Source organism: Notolepis coatsorum (assembly GCF_963971535.1).
Source record: "Notolepis coatsorum genome assembly, chromosome: 10".
Classification (NCBI taxonomy): Eukaryota; Metazoa; Chordata; class Actinopteri; order Aulopiformes; family Paralepididae; genus Notolepis; species Notolepis coatsorum.
Window position 1 is genome coordinate 122,561,705 of NC_140174.1, and position 22,432 is coordinate 122,584,136.

Below are 22,432 nucleotides of genomic sequence, written 5' to 3' on the forward strand. Positions count from 1 at the left end.
CCGCATAATACCCCCGGGAACGGAGCCATGACGCATTTACCGGTAAGGGTAGGTGTGGAAAAGTGACCATATCTCAGCGTAGGAAGCTCTGATTGACTCATGCTTGGTTTTAAATTGTTCAGGAGACTCATTATGACAAACTCTCATTATGAGCATGTCTCTAAAAACAACGAAAAGTATTTAGCTTGTTTCATTGATGGCCTGGGGATAGAAGCGGGGGTCACAAGTCATTAGACTAACAAAGGGGGGGGGGGGGTACATTGATTTCTGGGTAAAGTAGTCAAATTATGCATACGAAGAGAAATGGTTCCAGTTTCTTTGTGGGCTTGTATCTATAAATCCCAGTGATTATTCCACCTATCTGCCGGAGAAGACCAACCAGCCGTATCGCGGAGGACACCGTGGCTGAGCACCGTAGCAGTAGATCTGAGGGCAGGAGGATGGACTGAGGTTGTGGGAGTGGACAGTGATTAATCCCATCCCCATAAAAAACACTGATGGGGAAATCACTCGAACAGTTCAGCATCTGCGTGCCACAGTGCACGCTGGAGGCGTACAGAGTCCTGACAGGCGTGCGCGCGCTGATCAAAGAGCTGGAACACACACAAAAGCAAAGGATCGTGAACTGTCTGTTCATGTGTCAGTATGACCCATGTACTTAGAGGCTATATTATTACGGTCTTCAGGTTGGAAGGGACATTTTGAGACCACGCTTTTCTCTTATTAATAGAGTTCAAACGAGTAGATTTGGCCCGATCCATAGATGTGCAACTTGGCTATAATAAGGTCATTTATAGGCCTGGTATTCTATATTCTATAATAATATTTCAAATTGCATGTGTCCGGATTGGCAGAATGCAGTGCTGTATCTACAACACATTCTGTTTAATCATCTTCCCTTTATTAATTTGCTTAGGTTTTTTGTACACATGATCTCAAGAATGTGCTGAACGAGCTCAGTGGCAGTTTTTCATGTCTGGTCATTTTTAGCATAGTGTTATTCACTGTCAAAGATGCAAAGAAAAATCATAATTTATATTCTCATTTGTTTCATCACAATTTACTCAAGCCTAGTAACAGACACAATATTTCTGACACTTGGATTACATTCCCTGAGATCCATAGATGTCCCCAGATACCAAGAACATGCAAATGGAACTTGTAGAAGTGGAGCAATCTTCCATTTACTTAGGTATGTATTTTAGGCGGATTTTCAGAAAATAGGGCTCGGACCTAAGATATATCCATATCTATCTCTACATACCTGCATATAATTATTTGTATATATCTGTAGATACTATATCTATATCTGTACATATCTCTTACCTACTCTTACTAGTTACTCTGCTGGCCAGTATGACTTACTACCATACTGTATTTATACCTGTATCACTGTACATATTAATACTACAACTATGTACATACATCTGATTAGCACTATTACTCTTACTTACTTACTTACGCCTTTTACCCCGTTTGGGGCATAGGCCGTCAACAAGGGTTCTCCAAGCATCCCAATCCTGAGCCAACCTCTCAAGCTGGCCCCAGGTGTGTCCCATCTTCTTGGAATCATCTTCCAAGTCTCTGCGCCAGGTGTTTCGTGGTCGGCCTCTCTTTATTTTCCCTTGGGGGTTCCACCTGAGAGATTGTCTTGTGATGCTCAGGGATGGTTTACGGAGTGTATGGCCAATCCTTCTCCAACGCCGTTGGATAATCTCTTTCTCTGCTGGCTGTTGTTGTGTTCGTTGTCACAGGTCTCTATTGCTGATGGTGTTAGGCCAGTGAATCTGGAGGATTCGGCGCAGACAGGTGTTTAGGAAAACTTGTAATTTATTGGTTGTTGTGACAGTGGTCCTCCAGGTCTCAGCGCCATAGAGTAGGACTGACTTCACGTTGGTGTTAAATATCCTGATCTTGGTTGTGATGAAATGTCTCTTGAGCTCCAGATGTTTTTTAGTTGGAGAAAGGCTCCTCTGGCCTTGCCAATCCTGGCTCTCACATCAGCATCTGTTCCACCTTGCTTGTTAACCATGCTGCCCAGGTAGGTGAAGTTGTCTACCTCTTCCAACGCTTCTCCTTCCAGAATGATGGGTGATGTGTTGTCAGCATTGATTCTCATGACCTTGCTCTTCCCTCTGTGGATGTTAAGCCCAAGCCGAGTAGAGTTGTCAGCGATGGTACTGGTCTTTTCCTGCATCTGCTGCTGGGTGTGAGAGAGAAGGGCCAGGTCATCTGCAAAGTCGAGGTCTTCTAACTGCGTCCATAATGTCCATTGTATGCCATTTCGTTTCTCTGCCGTGGATTGCTTCATGACCCAGTCTATTGCCAGCAGGAACAGAAATGGTGACAACAAACAGCCCTGTCTCACTCCAGTTTTTATCTGGAAGGCGTCGGTGGGTTGACCGCCATGAATTACCTTGCAGGTCATCCCCTCATAGGAGTTCCTGATGATATTCCTGTACTTCTCTGGCACTCCGTAGTGTCTGAGTAGCTTCCAGAGGGTCTCTCTATTCACGCTGTCGAAAGCCTTTTCGTAGTCAATGAAATTAATGAATAGGGGTGAATTCCACTCTAATGACTGCTCCAGTATTATTATCCGCAGTGTTGCAATCTGGTCTGTGCAGGATCTGTTTTTGTGGAAGCCCGCCTGGTGGTCTCGTAGCTGTGGGTCGACGGCATCCTTCATCCGGTCCAGTAAAATCCTGTTGAATACTTTTCCTGGGATGGAGAGTAATGTGATCCCTCTGTAGTTTGCACATTGGCTCAGATCTCCTTCGGTATTTTGACGAGGTAGCCCTCCTTCCATTCTGATGGGATGTGTTCTTCTTCCCATATCTTCTTGAAGAGAGGATGGAGCATCTCTTCCATCGTCTCTATATCGGCCTTCAGTGCTTCTGCCGGAATACCGTCGGGTCCTGCAGTCTTGCCGTTCCTTAGCTTCTTGATGGCTTTGCGGATCTCTTCTTTTGTTGGCACGCTGCAGTCTATCAGCAGATCCCTGTCAGCTTTCTGGATGTCTGGTGGGTCCTGTGGTGCTGGTCTGTTTAGCAGTTCCTTAAAATGTTCTACCCATCTTTCCTTTTGTCTTTCCTCTCCGATGATTGGCTGTCCATCTTTGTCCTTAACTGGTCTTTCTGGTTTACTAAACTTTCCTGACAGCTTCTTGGTGGTGTTATATAAGTCTTTCAAATGTCCATGTCTAGCTGCTTCTTCAGCCTCTGCCGCAAGACTCTCTATATAGTCCTTCTTGTCTGCCTTGATGCTTTTATTAACCCTGTTTGTGGCTTCTGTGTACTGGTTTTGTGCTTTGACCTTTTCGGCTCTTGTTCGACTGTTGTTGATTAGTGCCTTCTTCCCTTTCCTCTCCTATCTTCCTCAATGACTCTGCTGATATCCACTCCTTGTGGTTGTGTTTCTTCGGGCCCAGTACTTCTTTGCACGTTGTACTTACTGCTTCCTTCACAGACTTCCACTTCTTGTCGATGTTTTCCTCCTCTTCTTCAATCAACTCTTGCAGGGCTTGAAACTTGTTCCTAAGTGTGAGTTTGTATTCTTCTAACTTGGTTGGGTCTCTCAGAAGTGCTGTGTTGAATGTTTGTCTCCGATTCTTCTCTCCTGTCCAGTTTTTCTTTAATTTCAGCTTCAGCCGGGCAACCAAGAGGTGGTGGTCTGAGGCAACATCAGCTCCTCTCCTAACGCATACATCTTGAAGGGACCTCCTGAACTTCTTCGTGATGCACACATGGTCTATCTGGTTTTCGGTGTTGAGGTCCGGTGAGATCCAAGTAGCTTTGTGTATCCTTTTGTGGGGGAAAATGCTTCCGCCGATGACCAGGTTGTTAGTGGCGCATAGGTTTGCGAATCTCTCCCTGTTGTCGTTCATCTCTCCTATACCTTGCTTTCCCATTGTCTCCTCGTAGCCTCTGTTGTCACTTCCTACCTTGGCATTGAAGTCTCCCATTATGATGTTGATGTCTCTTTCTGGGTATTTTTGAATGATGTCCTGTAGTCTGCTGTAGTATTCTTCTTTTCTCTCTTCATTGCTGTCATTTGTAGGGGCATAGCACTGGATAATGTTCATGTTTATTTTTGCCTTCATAGTTCTAAAGGAAGCTGCAATGATCCTAGGACCATGTGCCTCCCATCCAATAAGTGCTCTCTGGGCAGCCTTGGACAGCATCAAGGCCACTCCCTGGGTATGGTGTGCATCGTCCTCTTCATGGCCTGAGTACAGTGTCATCTCGCCTGTGGCGAGCCTCTTCTGGCCGGATCAGATCCACCTTGATTCACTGATTCCGAGTATGGCAAGATTGTAATTCCTCATCTCGGCAGCCACCTGCGCAGTCTTTCCGGCTTCATACATGGTCCTTACATTCCATGTTCCGATGGTGGTAATGGCCCTGCTTGAGAGAATGGTGGTCGGCAGGGTAGCTTCCGGATGTTTCCGGCTTTCACTACACTGCGTCATACTTCCTACCTGAGGTCCATCCTCTCTCAGGGCCGGAGATTCTTGGTTTTTCTTTGTTGATGTCTTTGTAGCAATGAGGTTTTTACAGGATGGGGTCGCTGGCCCCAAGCCCAACCTTCCACCATTTCTGGCTTCTGGTGTTTTGGAGTTGGTTTGTTAGTCCCCTCCCCTGGCCTATTGTCTTCCAGGTAATGGATTGCAGCCTCATACCACGTGAAGCCAGACAGGTTTCGGGTTGTGTACAAGCTGTCTCGGCACGTCAAGCCCAACCAACTCCTGCTACTGTGTAACGAAAGCTGCGACCAAACGAGCATTTTCGTCCCAGCAGCACAAGACAGCACTATTACTCAGTAGTACTAATTTATATATTTTATACACACTTTAATCACCTGTACATTGTATATCACTATTGCACTTTACTGCTACATTCTGCACTCTGGTTGGATGCCAAACCTCTTTTCATCGTACTGTACTTGTGCTGTATGATGACTAGGGATGTCCTGATCCGATCACGTGATCGGGATCGGGGCCGATCACGTGATTTTTAATTTTAATTCATTTATTTTTTTTATTCAACAAACATGACCATGTTCACGTTTTAAACTCATACTGAGGCCTTAGTTTTGGTTTTTAATTGCATATCATCATTCATTTATTTATTGTCACACAGAGCAGAAGAATTTTGCCAAAACAAATGCATTTCCTTTGATTTAATTATACATCAAATTATTTATGTCAAGGATTGCAATGCCTCGCTTGAATGAAGTTAACTTTTCACCTGGATAACGTCAACATTCAGGGTGAATGTAATGTGAGAAATTGGGATAAAAAAAATAAAAAAATGTGATCGGATCGGGAAAGATCGATATCGGTAGATACTCAAAATCACATGATCGGGATCGGATCGGGAGCAAAACAATGTGATCGGGACATCCCTAATGATGACAATACATTTGAATCGAATCGAACTTTGTACTTTACTCGAGTATCATTAGGTTTGTATACTTGTACTTTTACTCAATTACGTTTCAGAGAAAAACTACTTTTTACTCCTTACATTTAAAATGCAGACCTACAAAGTACAAATCTCGCAGGTCCAACCATTTTAATTAGTATATTTGTTTCTCTGGCCGAACTACCGTTAACGTTATTAATCGTGCGGCCAATTTAAAAACAGCCAATCAAATCCCCATCAATGGAAAATGAACCCACCCATACCCATGCTGATTGGTCCTTGTGCAAGACTAGAAAGCAGGGATCTTTGATTAAACACCTGCTATCAGAAGAATAGGCAGTCAGAAAAAAAGTTTTTACTTTTATTTTTAGAACTTAACACTTTGACTGCCATGAAACGTGTTTTGACGTCATTGCTGGCCATGCTCAAGTTGCCGGGGGACGCTGTACAGCGTCCTTATATCAATATTTCAAAAATCTGCGATCAAATTCATATGTCCCCTCCGCTGGCCTGAGATCCACCAGCAGGACCCACTGAGCTCTCTGGCGGTTCAGGAGCGCCATCTGGTGGCCGATCGGCGCAATCGCTTTAACAGGAAGTGGCATAGAGGTTGTGCTACGTCCGTAGTACTTCCGGGTGCTCGCTATAGGTCCCGCAACTCTGGCTCGTCACGCTACACAGTGATCGATTGCCAATAACTCGATAAACAACATGATTTGGACGTATATACCATTATACAAGCTGGAGATGGACCGGGTAAATTTACATCCCATAATGATAAGATTTCAACTCTACGATGATCGCCCAACGGCGCGCGGAGACTGGGGTGAGTTTCAGCGTGTAACGTTACCGTCTTCGATACTAACTGCTATTATCAACATTTGACCCACATTAGATGATTGGTATAACGCTGCCCACGGAATTATAAACGGCCCCTAGCCCATCCGGTCAACATCAGATGACGTGTAGTAACTTCTAGAAGTACGTCTAGTTGTAATTTTTTATATCGCGCTGATTGCCATCAAACTGTATTTCATCATCAATATAATGCATTTGGGGCTATAGATCACGTTCTGGAGAAAGCTGCAGAAAGAGATGAAAACATACTTATACATTAGACCATACTTTACTATGAATATGTGAATGAAAAAGTTTAACGTTGCTACACAATGAACAATACATATAGGACTTTGAATGGGCCCTAATAATGGCAATGTAGCAATAGAATTTAAAAAGTTATAGCCCTGCAAAGAAGGGGACTTTCTCCATAGACAAATAGCGCTGGCAATCTATGGTATATCATGAATTTAACCTTAGGCAACCAAAGTGTTAAGTACATTTAAAAGTAGAAACCTTTTTACTTTTACTCTAGTGTGTTTTTAGCCAGATACTCTGACTTTTACTTGAGTACGATTTTGAGACGGTACCCATACTTTCACTTAATAATTTCTGGGTACTTTTTACACCCCTGTCTCTTAGGGCTAGATCGAAAGTCTTTCTCTGGTATGCATCCCCTTAACACTTTCAGTGCCCATCATATGACGTTTTATCAGCCCAATGCCTGAATGCCCACGACGTGTATTATCGTTTTATTTTTTTTATTATCGATCTGATTTCATATTTCATCAACCGAGTCTCCTGTTGGTACAGCAACTCCTCCAGCAGCTCAGAATGGAAAAAAGCGCCCCCTATCGTCTATCCCTGAGTAACTGCACGTCAGTCGCTTAGACTGCCAAGGATCAGTCGATATGTGGAGGCGGAGCCAGCTGGCTCCTTGAGCCGGCAGCCTGTACGTTAATGCCAAGCAAGCAGTGCAAAAATGCTTCCGCATTCGTCACCGCACGCTAGTGCGGTAAAGCGCCCTTCTTTTCAGACAAATGCTACCGTGCGTGCACCGGCGGCGGCGTGCTCGCTCAGGTGCGTGCGTGCGCCGGCGTGCTCGCGCGAGGTGCCCGCGCATGCGCATGAGATCCCGCCTTGGTTGGAGCTCAATATATATAAGTCACCGCCTCTTATTCACTATCTGGCACTAGCTCAATTGGCAAGGACACATGGCTGTGGATCCTATGGCTTGTTTGCTGGCGAGTTCGAATCCCATCGAAAATATTTTTTAACGTGATTTTTTTTTAACGTGTATTCTTTCGCCGGTTAAGGTTAGGCATTGTTTCGGAGTTGGTTAAGGTTAGAACGGTTAAGTTTAGGCGCTGTTAAGGAGCTGGTTAAGGTTAGAGTTTGTCAAAGAGAATGGCAATATAATTTCTATGGTTAAGGTTAGGCATTGTTTCGGAGTTGGTTAAGGTTAGAACGGTTAAGTTTAGGCGTTGTTAAGGAGCTGGTTAAGGTTAGAGTTTGTCAAAGAGAATGGCAATAGACAGCCTATTTCCGCGCGACCTGGGCGCTGGGCGGCGGAAAATGAAAGGCGCATTACTGCATGCCACTACGGTAAGTTTTTGCACTGCTTGCTTGGCATAAAGCTACACGCGAGCCGGCAAGCTGTCTGCTCAACATGGAAGTCATCGCGGGATGGGAATCAGCCTGGAATATATATTCACAGTAGCCAATCGATAGTAGACAGTAGTGATCAATTTTTGGAATGGCGATCAGGAATTGGAATGATCTTTTTGGAGAACATCTGATCTGAGGTAAGGAATCTATTTTACCAGTCTTGGGATAATCAGAGTTGTATTCGCTGAGATATCAACGTGTCCCCTATGTGTGTGTGTGTACGCGATCGCTGATGAGGAACTCAGATCATCGATTTTCAGCTCGCATACGTACACATATACTATTGATAATCTAGCGTTTATTTAAAGTGTTTTTTATTTAAAGTGTAACTAATTGTCAGAAATTGGTTTTAAGCCATAAATATTGGATACATTTTTTTTATATATATATATATATTTTTTAAACTGCATTTAAAATAATAATAATAATAATTTAAAATAATGCTTGGAAAAGTACTTGAAAGTCCTTGAATTTCATTCTGCAATGTCTGTGGGAACCCTGCTGAGAACACCACTATAGAATAGAAGGTCATCTGGGTATAAAAACTCAAACAAACATTCAGTGGGTCCATACGAGTCAGTCTCCCATTAATTGTCAGTGGAGCAGCTCCAGACTGTGTACCTGATGACGATGACGTACTCACCTTGTAGCACTCGTTACCAAGTGGAGACGACGCTTCTTTTGACAATTAATTTAACTTTATCTCTCAAAGTGTGATTGAATGTTTCCAGAGTGAGAAGGAGAAGGTAGATCTATTATAAGTCTGCACACTCATGGTGGTACAGGGTTTACTTTTCAATTGTCTTTCTCTCTTCACACATTTCACAAAAAAATAATTGAGCAGAACAACTTGATGATTGATGTCAGGTGGCCTTTGGTCCCGCCCCCCATGTGTCTCCATGATAGCTCATCCAATGCCTGCAGGATTTAATGCAGGAGGAAAGTAGAGCTCTGACATAATGCACTGTGGCAGTACAGCAGGCCTTAGGTACTCTCACCCTCCCTCTATCACACTCTCTATATCTCTCTCTCGGACGGAAAACAAGGACAGTTTCAAAAAGAAACTTAAAGGAGCCATAATCCGGAAGGAAATTAATATATGTCATGCATGAGTGTAGCTGCAGCCATGTTATCCAAAACTTCTTCTGTTTACTTTGTGTGTTTTTCTTTTCTTTTTAAAGGTATGGTGAAATTGATGTTTTAGTAACATTGATGAGCATTCTGAAAGCAATTCTTAAAAAGATTCACTTTTAAAAACAATCGTAAATGGTATTTAACACTGTAAAGTATTTTGTTTTGTTTTTTTGTTTTCTGTTTCTTTGCTTGCATATCATTTTAGCCATCTTAATTGTTAGTTTCATTGTGCATTGTGTGTTGAGTACTGACTTTTAATAATTCTGTTTTGCAATAATAGTTTTTGTATGTTTTTTTGTGTGGACCCCAGGAAGACTAGCTGGTTGCCATGGCACCAGCTAAGGGGGATCCGTAATCAAATCAAATCTCCCTCTCTCTCACTCTTTCTCTATCTATACCTACCTCTATCTCTCTATATCACTCTATCTCCCTCTCTCACTATATATAGCACTCTCTCTCCCACTCTCTATCTCTATCTATATCTCTCTCTCTATCTCTACCTATGCACGCCTTAGGTTGGAGTTCATGTATTTTTCACTGAGACATGATGTTGGTGCGTTCATGAATGCCTGGGGACTGGGCAATGCACTATGTACTGTAGGGGAGGAGGGGCTGAGCGTATGCATTGTTTATCTGCGCTGAAGGAACATTTTGGGATATATTGGTGTGTGTGTGTGTGTGGCTTTTATGAAGATGCCGTGAGTTTTCTTTTGTCTCTACTGACTGTTTTTTAGTTGAGATGTTTTAATAAAGAATATCAAAAGTCAAAGTCTCTCTCTCCCTCTCTCTATATCTATATCTCACTCTATCTCTCTCTATCTCTATCTCACTCTATCTCACTCTATCTGTATATCTCTATCTCCGTATATCCGTCTCTCTATCTATCTCCGTATCTCTATCTATCCCTCTCTCTCTACCTCCGTCTGTCTCTATATATCATATATCTCACTCTATCCATCTCTCTATATCGCTGTATCTCTCTCTCTATATCTGTCTCTCTATATATCTCTATCTGCCTCTGTCTCTCTCTCTCTCTCTCTCTCTCTCTCTCTCTCTCTCTCTCTCTCTCTCTCTCTCTCTCTCTCTCCCCCTATCTCCCCCCCTTGCTGTGTGTTGTTCCCCTGTGTGTCACTGGTGATATATCCATGTCTTCTCTCTCCAGTGTGATCCAGGACAAGTTCTGTGGCATCATCAACATCTGTGTGGAGGCGCTGCACGACGTGATGACAGAGGACTCGGACACGGGCACCTTCAAAGAGTGAGTCCATCCACCCCTCCCTCCCCCCTCCCTTCACCCATCCCTCCACCCCTCCCTTTCACTGCCACACGACAACGGGTTAACCATTTCACAACCACACTACGTAAGGGATAATGTATAGCTACGAGGTCATTGTCGCAAAATAATTGACCGACACAGAGTTTAAAATACCGAGGCGCCTCGCCGAGGTGTTTTAAACGTCAGTGAAGGTCAATTATTTTGCTACAATGACCGAGTATAATGCTATACATTATCCCGCTTATTGCATGGCTAACTTACTAACAATATACCTAATTCATTTTACGAGATCAAATGCAGACGTAGTTCTGTTCTGTCGCTCCCACTGTCATCGCCGGCAGCTTGCACTGATGACTGAATGCAGCTGTGCATATGCTGAGCAGCTGAAACAGTGTCAGTGGGCTTGATTACTCCAGCTGCGAAAAACAATAATCACCGGTGGTTATCGAAAAATAATTCACCGCTGTCGGGGCCTATTGACCAATCACAATCAAGCATTTCGGCGAATGTTAAAACGCCATGTAATAAAGAAGGTTAACCGTCTGTAGTATGGTAGTGAAGGGGTTAACCTTCTGTAGTGTGGCAGTGAAAGGGTTAAAGGATAACTTTTCTATTTTGGACTTCAGACGCTTTTCAGTCTGTCCACCATGTATCTAGAGACCATAATTTCCAGTATTGACAGTGGTGGAAGAAGTACACAGTTCCTTTACTTATGTAAAAGTAGAAATACTAAATCAGTACTCTAGTAAAAGTAAAAATTCCTCCATTAAAATTCGACTTCAGTAAATGTAGAGAATTATTTGCTATTGAATGTACTTGAGTATCTAAAGTATAAGTACACATTATACATGATGTTTGTGTATCCATTGACCTATAGGTTGTGTTAAAGTGGTATGTGGTCCTGGGAACAAATTTGCACCAACACATTCACAATGACTAACAACACTAACCTTCAATTAATCCAATATAAGGTGTTACACAGAGTACATATCACACAGCACAGGATGTTTCAAATGGGATTTGCAAGCACAGATGTATGCTCCCATTGCACCCTCAACACCCCAGACAACTATTTCCATGCCACCTGGCTCTGCCCACCTGTTCTAGACTTCTGGAATTCCGTCATCGATACACTATCCCGGGTCATGAGCTGCAGCATTCCTCTCTCCCCCTCCCTCTGCCTACTTGGGGATACTACTGCTATCAATTTATTAGTCCAGAACACCAAACCCCTACTCGTTTCTCTAGCTGTTGCCAAGAAAACTATCCTCTTAAACTGGAAGACAAGAAAAAAGGTGAATACTGGCCAATGGTTAGACCTTCTCTCAAATTACACAGGAAACAATCTCAACCGTGGATCACATCGAAGTCTCACAATTTAATAACATCTGGAAATTGCTTGTGGATAATCTAGGCTCCCAATCATAGGAGACCTGTGAGCCATCCACTCCATAACCCACCCTGCTCTCAATCCCCCTCTACTTTACTTACTCCCCTCTCTGCCCCCCCCCCTTTCCCTTGTCATGTGTATTCGTTGTTGTCTTTCATTGTCCTTAGTTGTAATTTGTTTGTCAATATCTAGTCTTAGTCTGAAATATATATTTTTTAATATTTTTCTTATTTTACTACACTTTTTATTTAATTTTGTACTGTAAATAATTAAAACGTATAATAAATAATAAAGTTGTCCCCCGAAGAGGGGGGGGGGGGGGGGTGGATGGAGTGCCCTCAAAAAAGGGCCGGGAAAAAAGCAAAAAAAAAAGAAAAAAAAGTGGTATGTGGTCCAGTTATGCTGCTCTAATTACGTTCTCTTGAAGTTGACAGGCTTCACATGTGAAAGTATATAATCTTCATACATTTTTTATTTTGTATGTATTGTGTTTTCTATGCAAAATCCTTTTCTTCAAAGTAACTAGTAATCGATGGGTTCAGATAAATGTAGTGGAGTAAAAAGTACAATATTTCCCTTGAAATGTAATGGAGTAAAAGTACAGTTCCCTAAAATGAAAATACTCACATGAAGTACAAGTAGCTCGAAATTGTACTTAAGTACAGTACTTGAGTAAAAATACTTTCCACCACAGAGTGCAAAAACAACTATGAGTGTGCTTTTCCCAGACGGGAAGTCTCGAAGTGTCCTTGAGCAAGGCATTTTTTAACCCCTAATTGCTCCCGGTGAGCAGGTCGGCCCTGGCTAGAGGAACAGGCTAGATCAATCCTAAAGAATAGCCTCTGGCTAAAGGAACAGGCTAGATCAATCCTAAAGAATAGCCTCTGGCTAAAGGAACAGGCCAGATCAATCCTAAAGAATAGCCTCTGGCTAAAGGAACAGGCTAGATCAATCCTAAAGAATAGCCTCTGGCTAAAGGAACAGGCCAGATCAATCCTAAAGAATAGCCTCTGGCTAAAGGAACAGGCTAGATCAATCCTAAAGAATAGCCTCTGGCTAGAGGAACAGGCTAGATCAATCCTAAAGAATAGCCTCTGGCTAAAGGAACAGGCTAGATCAATCCTAAAGAATAGCCTCTGGCTAAAGGAACAGGCTAGATCAATCCTAAAGAATAGCCTGGCTAGAGGAACAGGCTAGATCAATCCTAAAGAATAGCCTCTGGCTAAAGGAACAGGCTAGATCAATCCTAAAGAATAGCCTCTGGCTAAAGGGACAGGCTAGATCAATCCTAAAGAATAGCCTCTGGCTAAAGGAACAGGCTAGATCAATCCTAAAGAATAGCCTCTGGCTAAAGGAACAGGCTAGATCAATCCTAAAGAATAGCCTCTGGCTAAAGGAACAGACTAGATCAATCCTAAAGAATAGCCTCTGGCTAAAGGAACAGGCTAGATCAATCCTAAAGAATAGCCTCTGGCTAAAGGAACAGGCTAGATCAATCCTAAAGAATAGCCTCTGGCTAAAGGAACAGGCTAGATCAATCCTAAAGAATAGCCTCTGGCTAAAGGAACAGGCTAGATCAATCCTAAAGAATAGCCTCTGGCTAAAGGAACAGGCTAGATCAATCCTAAAGAATAGCCTCTGGCTAAAGGAACAGGCTAGATCAATCCTAAAGAATAGCCTGGCTAAAGGAACAGGCTAGATCAATCCTAAAGAATAGCCTCTGGCTAAAGGAACAGGCTAGATCAATCCTAAAGAATAGCCTGGCTAAAGGAACAGGCTAGATCAATCCTAAAGAATAGCCTCTGGCTAGAGGAACAGGCTAGATCAATCCTAAAGAATAGCCTCTGGCTAAAGGAACAAGCTAGATCAATCCTAAAGAATAGCCTCTGGTTAAAGGACAGGCTAGATCAATCCTAAAGAATAGCCTCTGGCTATTGTGAAACTGGTAAACAACATCTATAACTCAGGAAATATTCCAAATGATTTCCTAAAATCATGTTCATTCCGATCCCAAAGACCGGAAGAGCCACAGAATGCAACAATTACAGGACTATCAGTTTGATATCTCATGCATCAAAAGTACTCCTGAAAATCATAAAGAACAGAATAGAACCCATAATTGAACATCAGCTCTCGGATAGCCAAATGGGTTTTCGCAAAGGAAAAGGAACAAGAGATGCAATCTGCCAACTCAGAATCATTGGTGAAAAATCGATAGACCAACAGAAGAAGCTGTATATTTGCTTCATCGATTTCACGAAGGCCTTCGACAGAGTTGAACATACAACATTGATGAGAACAATGGAAGAATTCAAAATACCAGTTTCTGACCGAAGAATAATTGCCAACTTATACTGGAGGCAGAAGGCTAATGTTAGAATAGGAAAGGAGAAATCAAGAGACTTCCCGGTGGAGAAGGGTGTAAGACAAGGATGCATCTTGTCCCCTGTACTCTTTAATATGTACAGTGAATCACTGATGAAAAAAGGTCTGAGAGGAGGGAAAGGAGTAAAACTTGGCGAAGAGAACATCACCAATATAAGATATGCGGATGACACTGCTATAGTCTGTAACTGTCAAGAAGATCTACAGGACATGATGAATAAGCTGAATGTCGAATGCAAAAACTATGGAATGTCGCTAAACACAAAGAAAACTAAAGTAATGATCATTGAAAAAACACCAGGAACTGTTTGTAAAATACAGGTGGATGGAGAAAAACTTGAACAAGTGAAGGAGTACATGTACCTTGGAAGCTGGATCAGTGAAGGTGGAAGAGCTAACATGGACATTAAGAGAAGAACCGGAATTGCAAAGGGCGCATTCTGGAACCATAAAGAATTATTGAGAAGAAACATAAGTTGGAAAACGAAGACCAGGATTTTGGAAACGTATGTTATGTCAGTCTTTTCATACGGAGCAGAAGCACATAAACGCTGAATGAAGAGGCAAAGATTATGATAGACTCTTTTGAAATGTGGACGCTGAGGAAGATGCTGAAGATAACATGGAAGGATAAGTTCAAGAATGAGGAGGTACTGAGAAGAGCGGATATGCAAGGAGGACAGCTGCTGGAGAGGTTGAAAAAGAGACATTAAAAAGACATTAGCAACTTCAGAGGCCAGAGGGTGGGACATATAAACACATTTACTATCAAATAGCATTGTGAGGCTGAACAACAGGACCAATTGACTATACTATAATGTGCTTAAAATTTTTTAAATAAACATTCTTTTTTTAAATGGCTAAAAGTGATTTTGTAATTTTGCAACCATGGGTCTCACAGGGTACTTTTAACCCTGTGAGGCCCAAATAAAAAAGACCTTAGCAACTTCAGAGGCCAGAGGGTGAGACCTATAAACACATGAAGGGTGCCGTGACTGAAAAAAAAGGTTGAGAAACGCTGGATGGTGTGGCTCTTTGTGGTACCACAGTAATTTTTGTGGCTCTTAGTCTCTGACTGGTTGGCCACCCCTGGGCTAGATCAATCCTAAAGAATAGCCTCTGGCTAAAGCAACAGGCTAGATGTCGAGACGAAAAGTGTCCTTCTGCGATCACTGCTTCCAATGTCGCAAGTGTTTTATATTATTCTCACATCACTTTATTCACATGACCACCACCCGCTCATCACCTCAGCTCAGCCCACTAATGCGGGAGAGAGACGGAGAGAGAGAGAGAGTGAGAGAGAAATAGGGAGAGAGGGAGAGACGGATGGAGAGAGAGAGAGAGTGAAATGGAGGGAGAGAGATGGAGAGAGATGTGTACACCTGAAGGAAAAAGCACACACGTGAAAAATGAAAGATGGCTTGAAATGTCGTCAGCGAGTTCTGATGGTCGCCGAGGCACTCGGGCGACGCGGGGGTGAAGAGCTACTCAGCCAGAAGGTGAACATCACCAAGTCGTCCCTCAAAACCCACCTGACACTCCGCCCGCTGACGTCGGGAGGATCCCAAGTGAAGCGGCGCCGGTGGAGTCGAGAGGGTGAAGCGGATGAGTGGTTGAGTGGCTGTGACAGAGCTCCAATGTGAGGAGGTAATGGCCTGTGAAATGGCCCAGCCTGGGGTTAGGCGTCCGCCATAGTGCCGTCCGCCTGCTCACCCCTCCCCTCCTCTCCTCCCGTCCGCCTGCTCACCCCTCCTCTCCTCTCCTCCCGTCCGCCTGCTCAGCCCTCCTCTCCTCCCGTCCGCCTGCTCACCCCTCCTCTCCTCTCCTCCCGTCCGCCTGCTCACCCCTCCTCTCATCCTGTCCGCCTGCTCACCCCTCCTCTCATCCTGTCCGCCTGCTCACCCCTCCTCTCCTCCCGTCCGCCTGCTCACCCCTCCTCTCCTCTCCTCCCGTCCGCCTGCTCACCCCTCCTCTCATCCTGTCCGCCTGCTCACCCCTCCTCTCATCCTGTCCGCCTGCTCACCCCTCCTCTCCTCTCATCCTGTCCGCCTGCTCACCCCTCCTCTCCTCTCCTCCCGTCCGCCTGCTCACCCCTCCTCTCCTCTCATCCTGTCCGCCTGCTCACCCCTCCTCTCCTCTCCTCCCGTCCGCCTGCTCAGCCCTCCTCTCCTCCCGTCCCGTCCGCCTGCTCAGCCCTCCTCTCCTCCCGTCCCGTCCGCCTGCTCAGCCATCCTCTCCTCTCCTCCCGTCCGCCTGCTCAGCCATCCTCTCCTCCCGTCCGCCTGCTCAGCCATCCTCTCCTCCCGTCCGCCTGCTCAGCCATCCTCTCCTCTCCTCCCGTCCGCCTGCTCAGCCATCCTCTCCTCCCGTCCGCCTGCTCAGCCATCCTCTCCTCCCAGGAAACGGTACCTAGCTGTCGCACATGTCGATTCCCCCTCTCCTCTCTTCATACACCTGCAACTGCAACACCAGCATTTTAACTGTAATTGAACTGTTCTGTATGTTATGTATCATGTATGTAATTTCATGTGGTTGTTTGTTTGATGTGTGTTTTAACTATTTCCCGTACCTCCTGTGATGTTTGTACCATCCGTGTCTCTCTTCTATTTTATTTATTTATCTGCATCCCCTTTCCCTGTTACCCTTTCGAGGGTTTTCATTTGTTCTTATTAATTGACCTGCCTGGTTAAGCAAAGGTTAAATAAAAAATGTAAATGGGCGCAAGATATGGATAGTCACTGCGGTAAATGACGGGGAGTCGACTAGATAAATATTATTGTTTTAATCTAGCTAACACACGGTTTCAATATTAAGCATGTTACCTACCGTGCTCTACAGCTCACAGCCTGCCTGTCATGTCAGCATGTCACTGCGTGTGTCTCTGTTTGAACAGTGTGGAAAGATGCACACGCATGTTTAAGCTCTTTATATGGTGATGTGGAATCATTTGTTTATTCACATACCTGGCAATGCGGCGACCTGGTCCCCAAGCGGGAATCGAACCCTGGACCTTCTAGCTGTGAGGCGACAGTGTTAACCACTACACCACCGTTGAATGACATGTTGCAACATAGAGAGACCTATAGGTTACAGTAATGAAGCCCTATAGCCTAGATATCTGTAGAATGACATGTTGTAACATAGAGAGACCTATAGGCTACAGTAATGAAGCCCTATAGCCTAGATATCTGTAGAATGACATGTTGTAACATAGAGAGACCTATATGTTACATAGATATGATGTACAGAGATATATCGAAAATGATGTAGACTGAGAAGGCTGTGTGTGCATACAGTGCATCCGGAAAGTATTCATACCCCTTCACCTTTCCACATTTTGTTATGTTACAGCCTTATTCCAAAATGGATTACATATTTTTTCCCCTCAAAATTATACACACAATGACAATACCCAATAATGACAAAGTGAAAACGTTTTTTTTTTAGATGTTTGCAAATGTATTAAAACTTTTAAAGAATAAACACATAAGTATTCACACCCTTTACTCAATACTTTGTTGAAGCACCTTTGGCAGCAATTACAGCCTCAAGTCTGCTTGAGTATGATGCTACAAGCTTGGCACACCTATTTTTGGGCAGTTTCTCCCATTCTTCTTTGCAGATTGTCTCAAGCTCCATCAGGTTGGATGGGGAGTGTCGGTGCACAGCCATTTTCAGATCTTTCCAGAGATGTTCCATCGGGTTCAAGTCTGGGCTCTGGCTGGGCCACTCAAGGACATTCACAGACTTGTCCCGAAGTCACTCCTTCATTATCCTGGCTGTGTGCCTAGGGTCGTTGTCCTGTTAGAAGGTGAACCTTCACCCCAGTCTGAGGTCCAGAGCGTTCTGGAACAGGTTTTCATCAAGGATCTCTCTGTACATTACTGCATTCATCTTTCCCTTGATCCTGACTAGTCTCCCAGTTCCTGCCGCTGAAAAACATCCCCACAGCATGATGCTGCCACCACCATGCTTCACTGTAGGGATGGTATTGACCAGGTGATGAGCGGTGCCTGGTTTCCTCCAAACATGACGCTTGGCATTCAGGCCAAAGAGTTCAATCTTAGTTTCATCAGACCAGACCATTTAGTTTCTCATGGTCTGAGAGTCCTTTAGGTGCCTTTTGGCAAACTCCATGCAGGCTGTCGTGTGCCTTTTACTGAGGAGTGGCTTCCGTCTGGCCACTCTACCATAAAGGCCTGATTGGTGGAGCACTGCAGAGATGGTCGTCCTTCTGGAAGGTTCCCCCATCGCCACAGAGCATTGTTAATTTTGGCAGCTATTTTCATTTTAGTTTTAGTCTTAGTCATGTGTCAAGTGCTCCTTTTTCGTTTTCATCATATTTAGTCATCTTCATTTATCTTTCGTTTAGTCAGTTTTAGTCAACTAAATGTCTGAGCATTTTAGTCTTAGTCAGTTTTTGTCTCAATTTTGTCTTTTTTGTTTTAGTCTAGATTTAGTCGACGAAAACGGATGACATTTTTGTCTATTTTTAGTTAATGGAAAAAAACTTGTCAGAATGAGTCAACATGGAACATTTTCTGATTTAAATTGCGTATTTATTTTTTAACCTAGGGGAATCTGAGTCGGCGGCACAAGTGATACACAGGAAGTATATATGTTGGTGTAGACATGGTCCAATGTATTATTGCTCCTACAGTATATGTTGGTGTAGATATGGTCCAATGTATTGTTGCTCCTACAGTATATGTTGGTGTAGACATGGTCCAATGTATGCATCAAAGACGGCATTACGGATGTGGTGACGTTGTTTCTGACCAGAGAGACGACGCTGAACTCTGTCTGTCTTCTGTTTGCTGTGTCTTTCCTTTCTCTCTGCCATGTCTGTCCTCTCTCTGCTGTGTCTGTCCTCTCTGCCATGTCTGCTCTCTCTCTCTGCTGTGTCTGGCAGCGGTTTATTCTATAACTGGATACTGTAAACTAAGTAAACAGAACACACAGTAGTACTAGTAGTAGTACACACTGATTGCAATCTGCTTGCATAAAAACATATAAAATCACATTCTGAGGTCAGTGTTAAAGTGCCACATGGAATAGGTCTGGTTAGTGGTTAGAGTTAGAGGTGGTCTAGGTCTGGTTAGGGTAACTTAGGGGTAGTTAAGCATTCATTATAATTTATTATTATTATTTAGATAGATGGATGTAAAGGGCTAGACCAACTCTTGAGTCTTAACCCCTATCCGGACCTAGACCACCTCGCACCTTGACCGTCAGAAGGGGGGCTACGTGAGACTGTTGTTCATTGACTACAGCTCAGCGTTCAACACCATAGTCCCCACCAGACTGGTGGACAAGCTGATCGAGCTAGGTCTGAGCTCCGCCCTGAGCGCCTGGGTACTGGACTTTCTGAGCGAAAGACCCCAGGCGGTCAGGGTGGGGGGTCAGACCTCCAACACCATCACCCTGAGCATCGGGTCCCCCCAGGGCTGTGTTCTGAGCCCCCTGCTGTACTCACTCTACACACACGACTGTGTGGCCAAGTTCAGCTCCAACTCCATAGTGAAGTTCGCAGATGACACGGTGGTGGTGGGGCTGATCTCGGACAACGACGAGAAGGCCTACCGGGAGGAGGTTGAGGTACTGGAACGCTGGTGCCAGGACAACAGCCTGCTCCTGAACATTGGTAAAACCAAGGAGCTGATCGTGGATTATAGGAGAGGACAGCAGGAGACGCACACACCACTGATGATTAACGGGGCTACCGTGGACAGGGTGAGCAGCTTCAAGTACCTGGGGGTCCACATCTCAGAGGACCTGACATGGTCAACACACATAGACACAGTAGTAAAGAAGGCGAAACAGCGTCTCTACCTCCTGAGACAGTTAAGGAAGTTCAGAGTATCGGGAAAGATACTCCAGTCCTTCTACTCAGGAGCTGTAGAGAGCATCCTGACCGGAAACATCACTGCCTGGTATGGAAACAGCACGGCACAGGACAAGAAGGCCCTACAGAGAATGGTGCGCTCAGCCGAGCGTACCACGGGTATTGCACTACCCCCCCTGCAGGTTCTATACAACAAGAGGTGCAAATCCAGAGCCTGCAGGATAATGAAAGACCCTCACCACCCCAATAACAGCCTGTTTCAGCTGCTGAGGTCAGGCAGACGCCTGCGAACCCCAGCTACTAGGACAGAGCGGCTTAGGCTCAGCTTCTTCCCCCAGGCCATCAGAGCCATGAACAATGAACATTGAGTGCTCAGAACATTGAACTGTCCACACACAAGCACACATGAACACACACACGACACGCACACTGTGCACGCTCACACACGAGCAGCCACTTAACACTTTAACATGAGCGGGCACACACTCATGTCGCACACACGCACACTTATGGCCAAAGGAAAGGACACTTTAAATTAGAATAACAGGAACAGTGTATTGCACTACCAAAGCTAACTAGCATGTCCCATATGCTCTGTAAATAACTATGTACAGATACCGAGATGTCACTCCATGTTACCTGCTACCTGTTACTGCACAATGTTGTTTCCTTCTTTTGATTCTATTATATGTACCACTGTATTGCACATCGTTGCGGGCAAGACCACCCGCATTTCATTGTATACCTGTATGCCGTGACAATTAAAACTCTTGACTTGAAACCCTAACTTAGGGGTTAAAGTTAGAGGTGGCCTAGGTCTGGTTAGGGGTTAGAATTATAGGTGGTCTAGGTCTGGTTATACTGATCCAATACCAGTGCATACATAAAAAATATATATATATATATTATATAAATTATAAAACTTTTTTTTCTTTTCTTTTTTACAGCTACTGTTTTATATATACTCTTTTTTAGTAATAACTAGAAAGTAATGGTATTTATTCAACAACAGGTGATTATATAGATTATTATTAGTATCATTAAAAGTTCTATGCTCAACTATGCTTCACCCACGGAATGGTTGTTGTTGGCACGTTGGTTCCACACGGACATTATACGTTGTTGCGCACTTCCTATCCAGGCTGCTCCGTTTAGGTTGGCTACTGTAGTAGCAGAGGCTCTCTGTTGTGATTTTTAATGCAAAATAAATATTCAACATTCTCTTTTGAGACTCCGCCTCAGACTCTTATCATTTGGCACTAAAAGCTAAACATTGTCACCGGTATGGCTGTCCGCAACATGTCATTAATTGTGTGGGAGAGGTCGATCAGTTAGCCACATTAGCGTGAGCTAGCTTAGCCACTAGCTAACGCGGGCTAGATGGAAATACAAACAATGTAACGTTACTGGTGAAAAGGTTATTTACCTTGGAATACTCCTTTGCCAACTTGCTGTACTTTGCTTGCAGGTCTGCAGCTGGATTATGAATAGTCCCAACTTTAGCCATGGTAACGTTAAGCTAAAACTAGCTTTTCAAATAGCTCCAGCTAATGCTAATAACATAGCTCCCCGTCACACTGCTCTACTCGGGACGATGGCATTAAGAAAAGTTATAATTATAGGGCGGCTACGTGGCGTAGTGGGCAAGGCGCTCGCCACAAAATGCTGGAGACGCTGGGCTCGTCAGTTCGAGCCCAGCGCTCCACATTTGCTTTCAGTTTAGCTGGTCGTCTGTACTAATACACATTGGCCGTATTAGGGGGTGGGAAACTGATGGGTGGGGATCGGGCGTTGTGGACAGCGACTCCTACAGGTCGGTTGGTGCGCCTGCGCAGTAGAATCAGGAAGTGTCAGGGGCAGCGTGAGCCTCCCACGCGTTACTCCTCGCCACTGAGAGATCGAGCTGCGCAGGTGAAAAGATGCGACTGCTGTTACCTCAAGTACCTCAAGTAGGGACTTGTGCTATGTATGACTTAGTCCACATTGCAGCCGGCTTGTGGGAGGCAAGAAACAGCGTCCGTGACAGGGGAGGGTTGAATTGGATGATACGAAATTGGGATGGGAGAAAATATAGAAAATGGGAGAAAAAGTGGATAAAAAAAAAGAAAAGTTATAATTATTTTGTCTCGTCTTGTTTTAGTCAACAATATCAACATACATGAAGAGAATTTCGTCCTGGTTTTGTAAATTACATTTTTGTGTCCTCAGTTGTGGTCAACGATATTTAATTAACTATTTAGTCTCGTTACCGTCACATGGTATTCAATAACGTGACGTCACGTCTCGTTGTCGTCATGAAAAAAAAACTTCGTTGACGAACATCTTTCATCATCAATTTAGTCAACAAAATTAACACTGCCACAGAGGAACACTGGAGCTCTGTCAGAGTGACTATCGGGTTCTTGGTCACCTCCCTGACCCAAGGCCCTTCTCCCCCGCTGGCTCAGTTCGGCCGGGGCGGCCAGCTCTAGGAA

General features: G+C 44.2%; 1 protein-coding gene across 1 annotated transcript in view; it reads left to right on the forward strand.

The window, feature by feature from the left end:
- The window catches only part of ipo11 (importin 11), a 577,792-nt gene that overhangs the window by 397,881 nt on the left and 157,479 nt on the right, over nt 1-22,432 (forward strand). Inside the window, exon 25 of the mRNA XM_084323169.1 lies at nt 10,225-10,320. Coding sequence (XP_084179295.1) covers nt 10,225-10,320 — 96 coding nt within the window. The remainder of the gene's footprint in view (nt 1-10,224; nt 10,321-22,432) is intronic.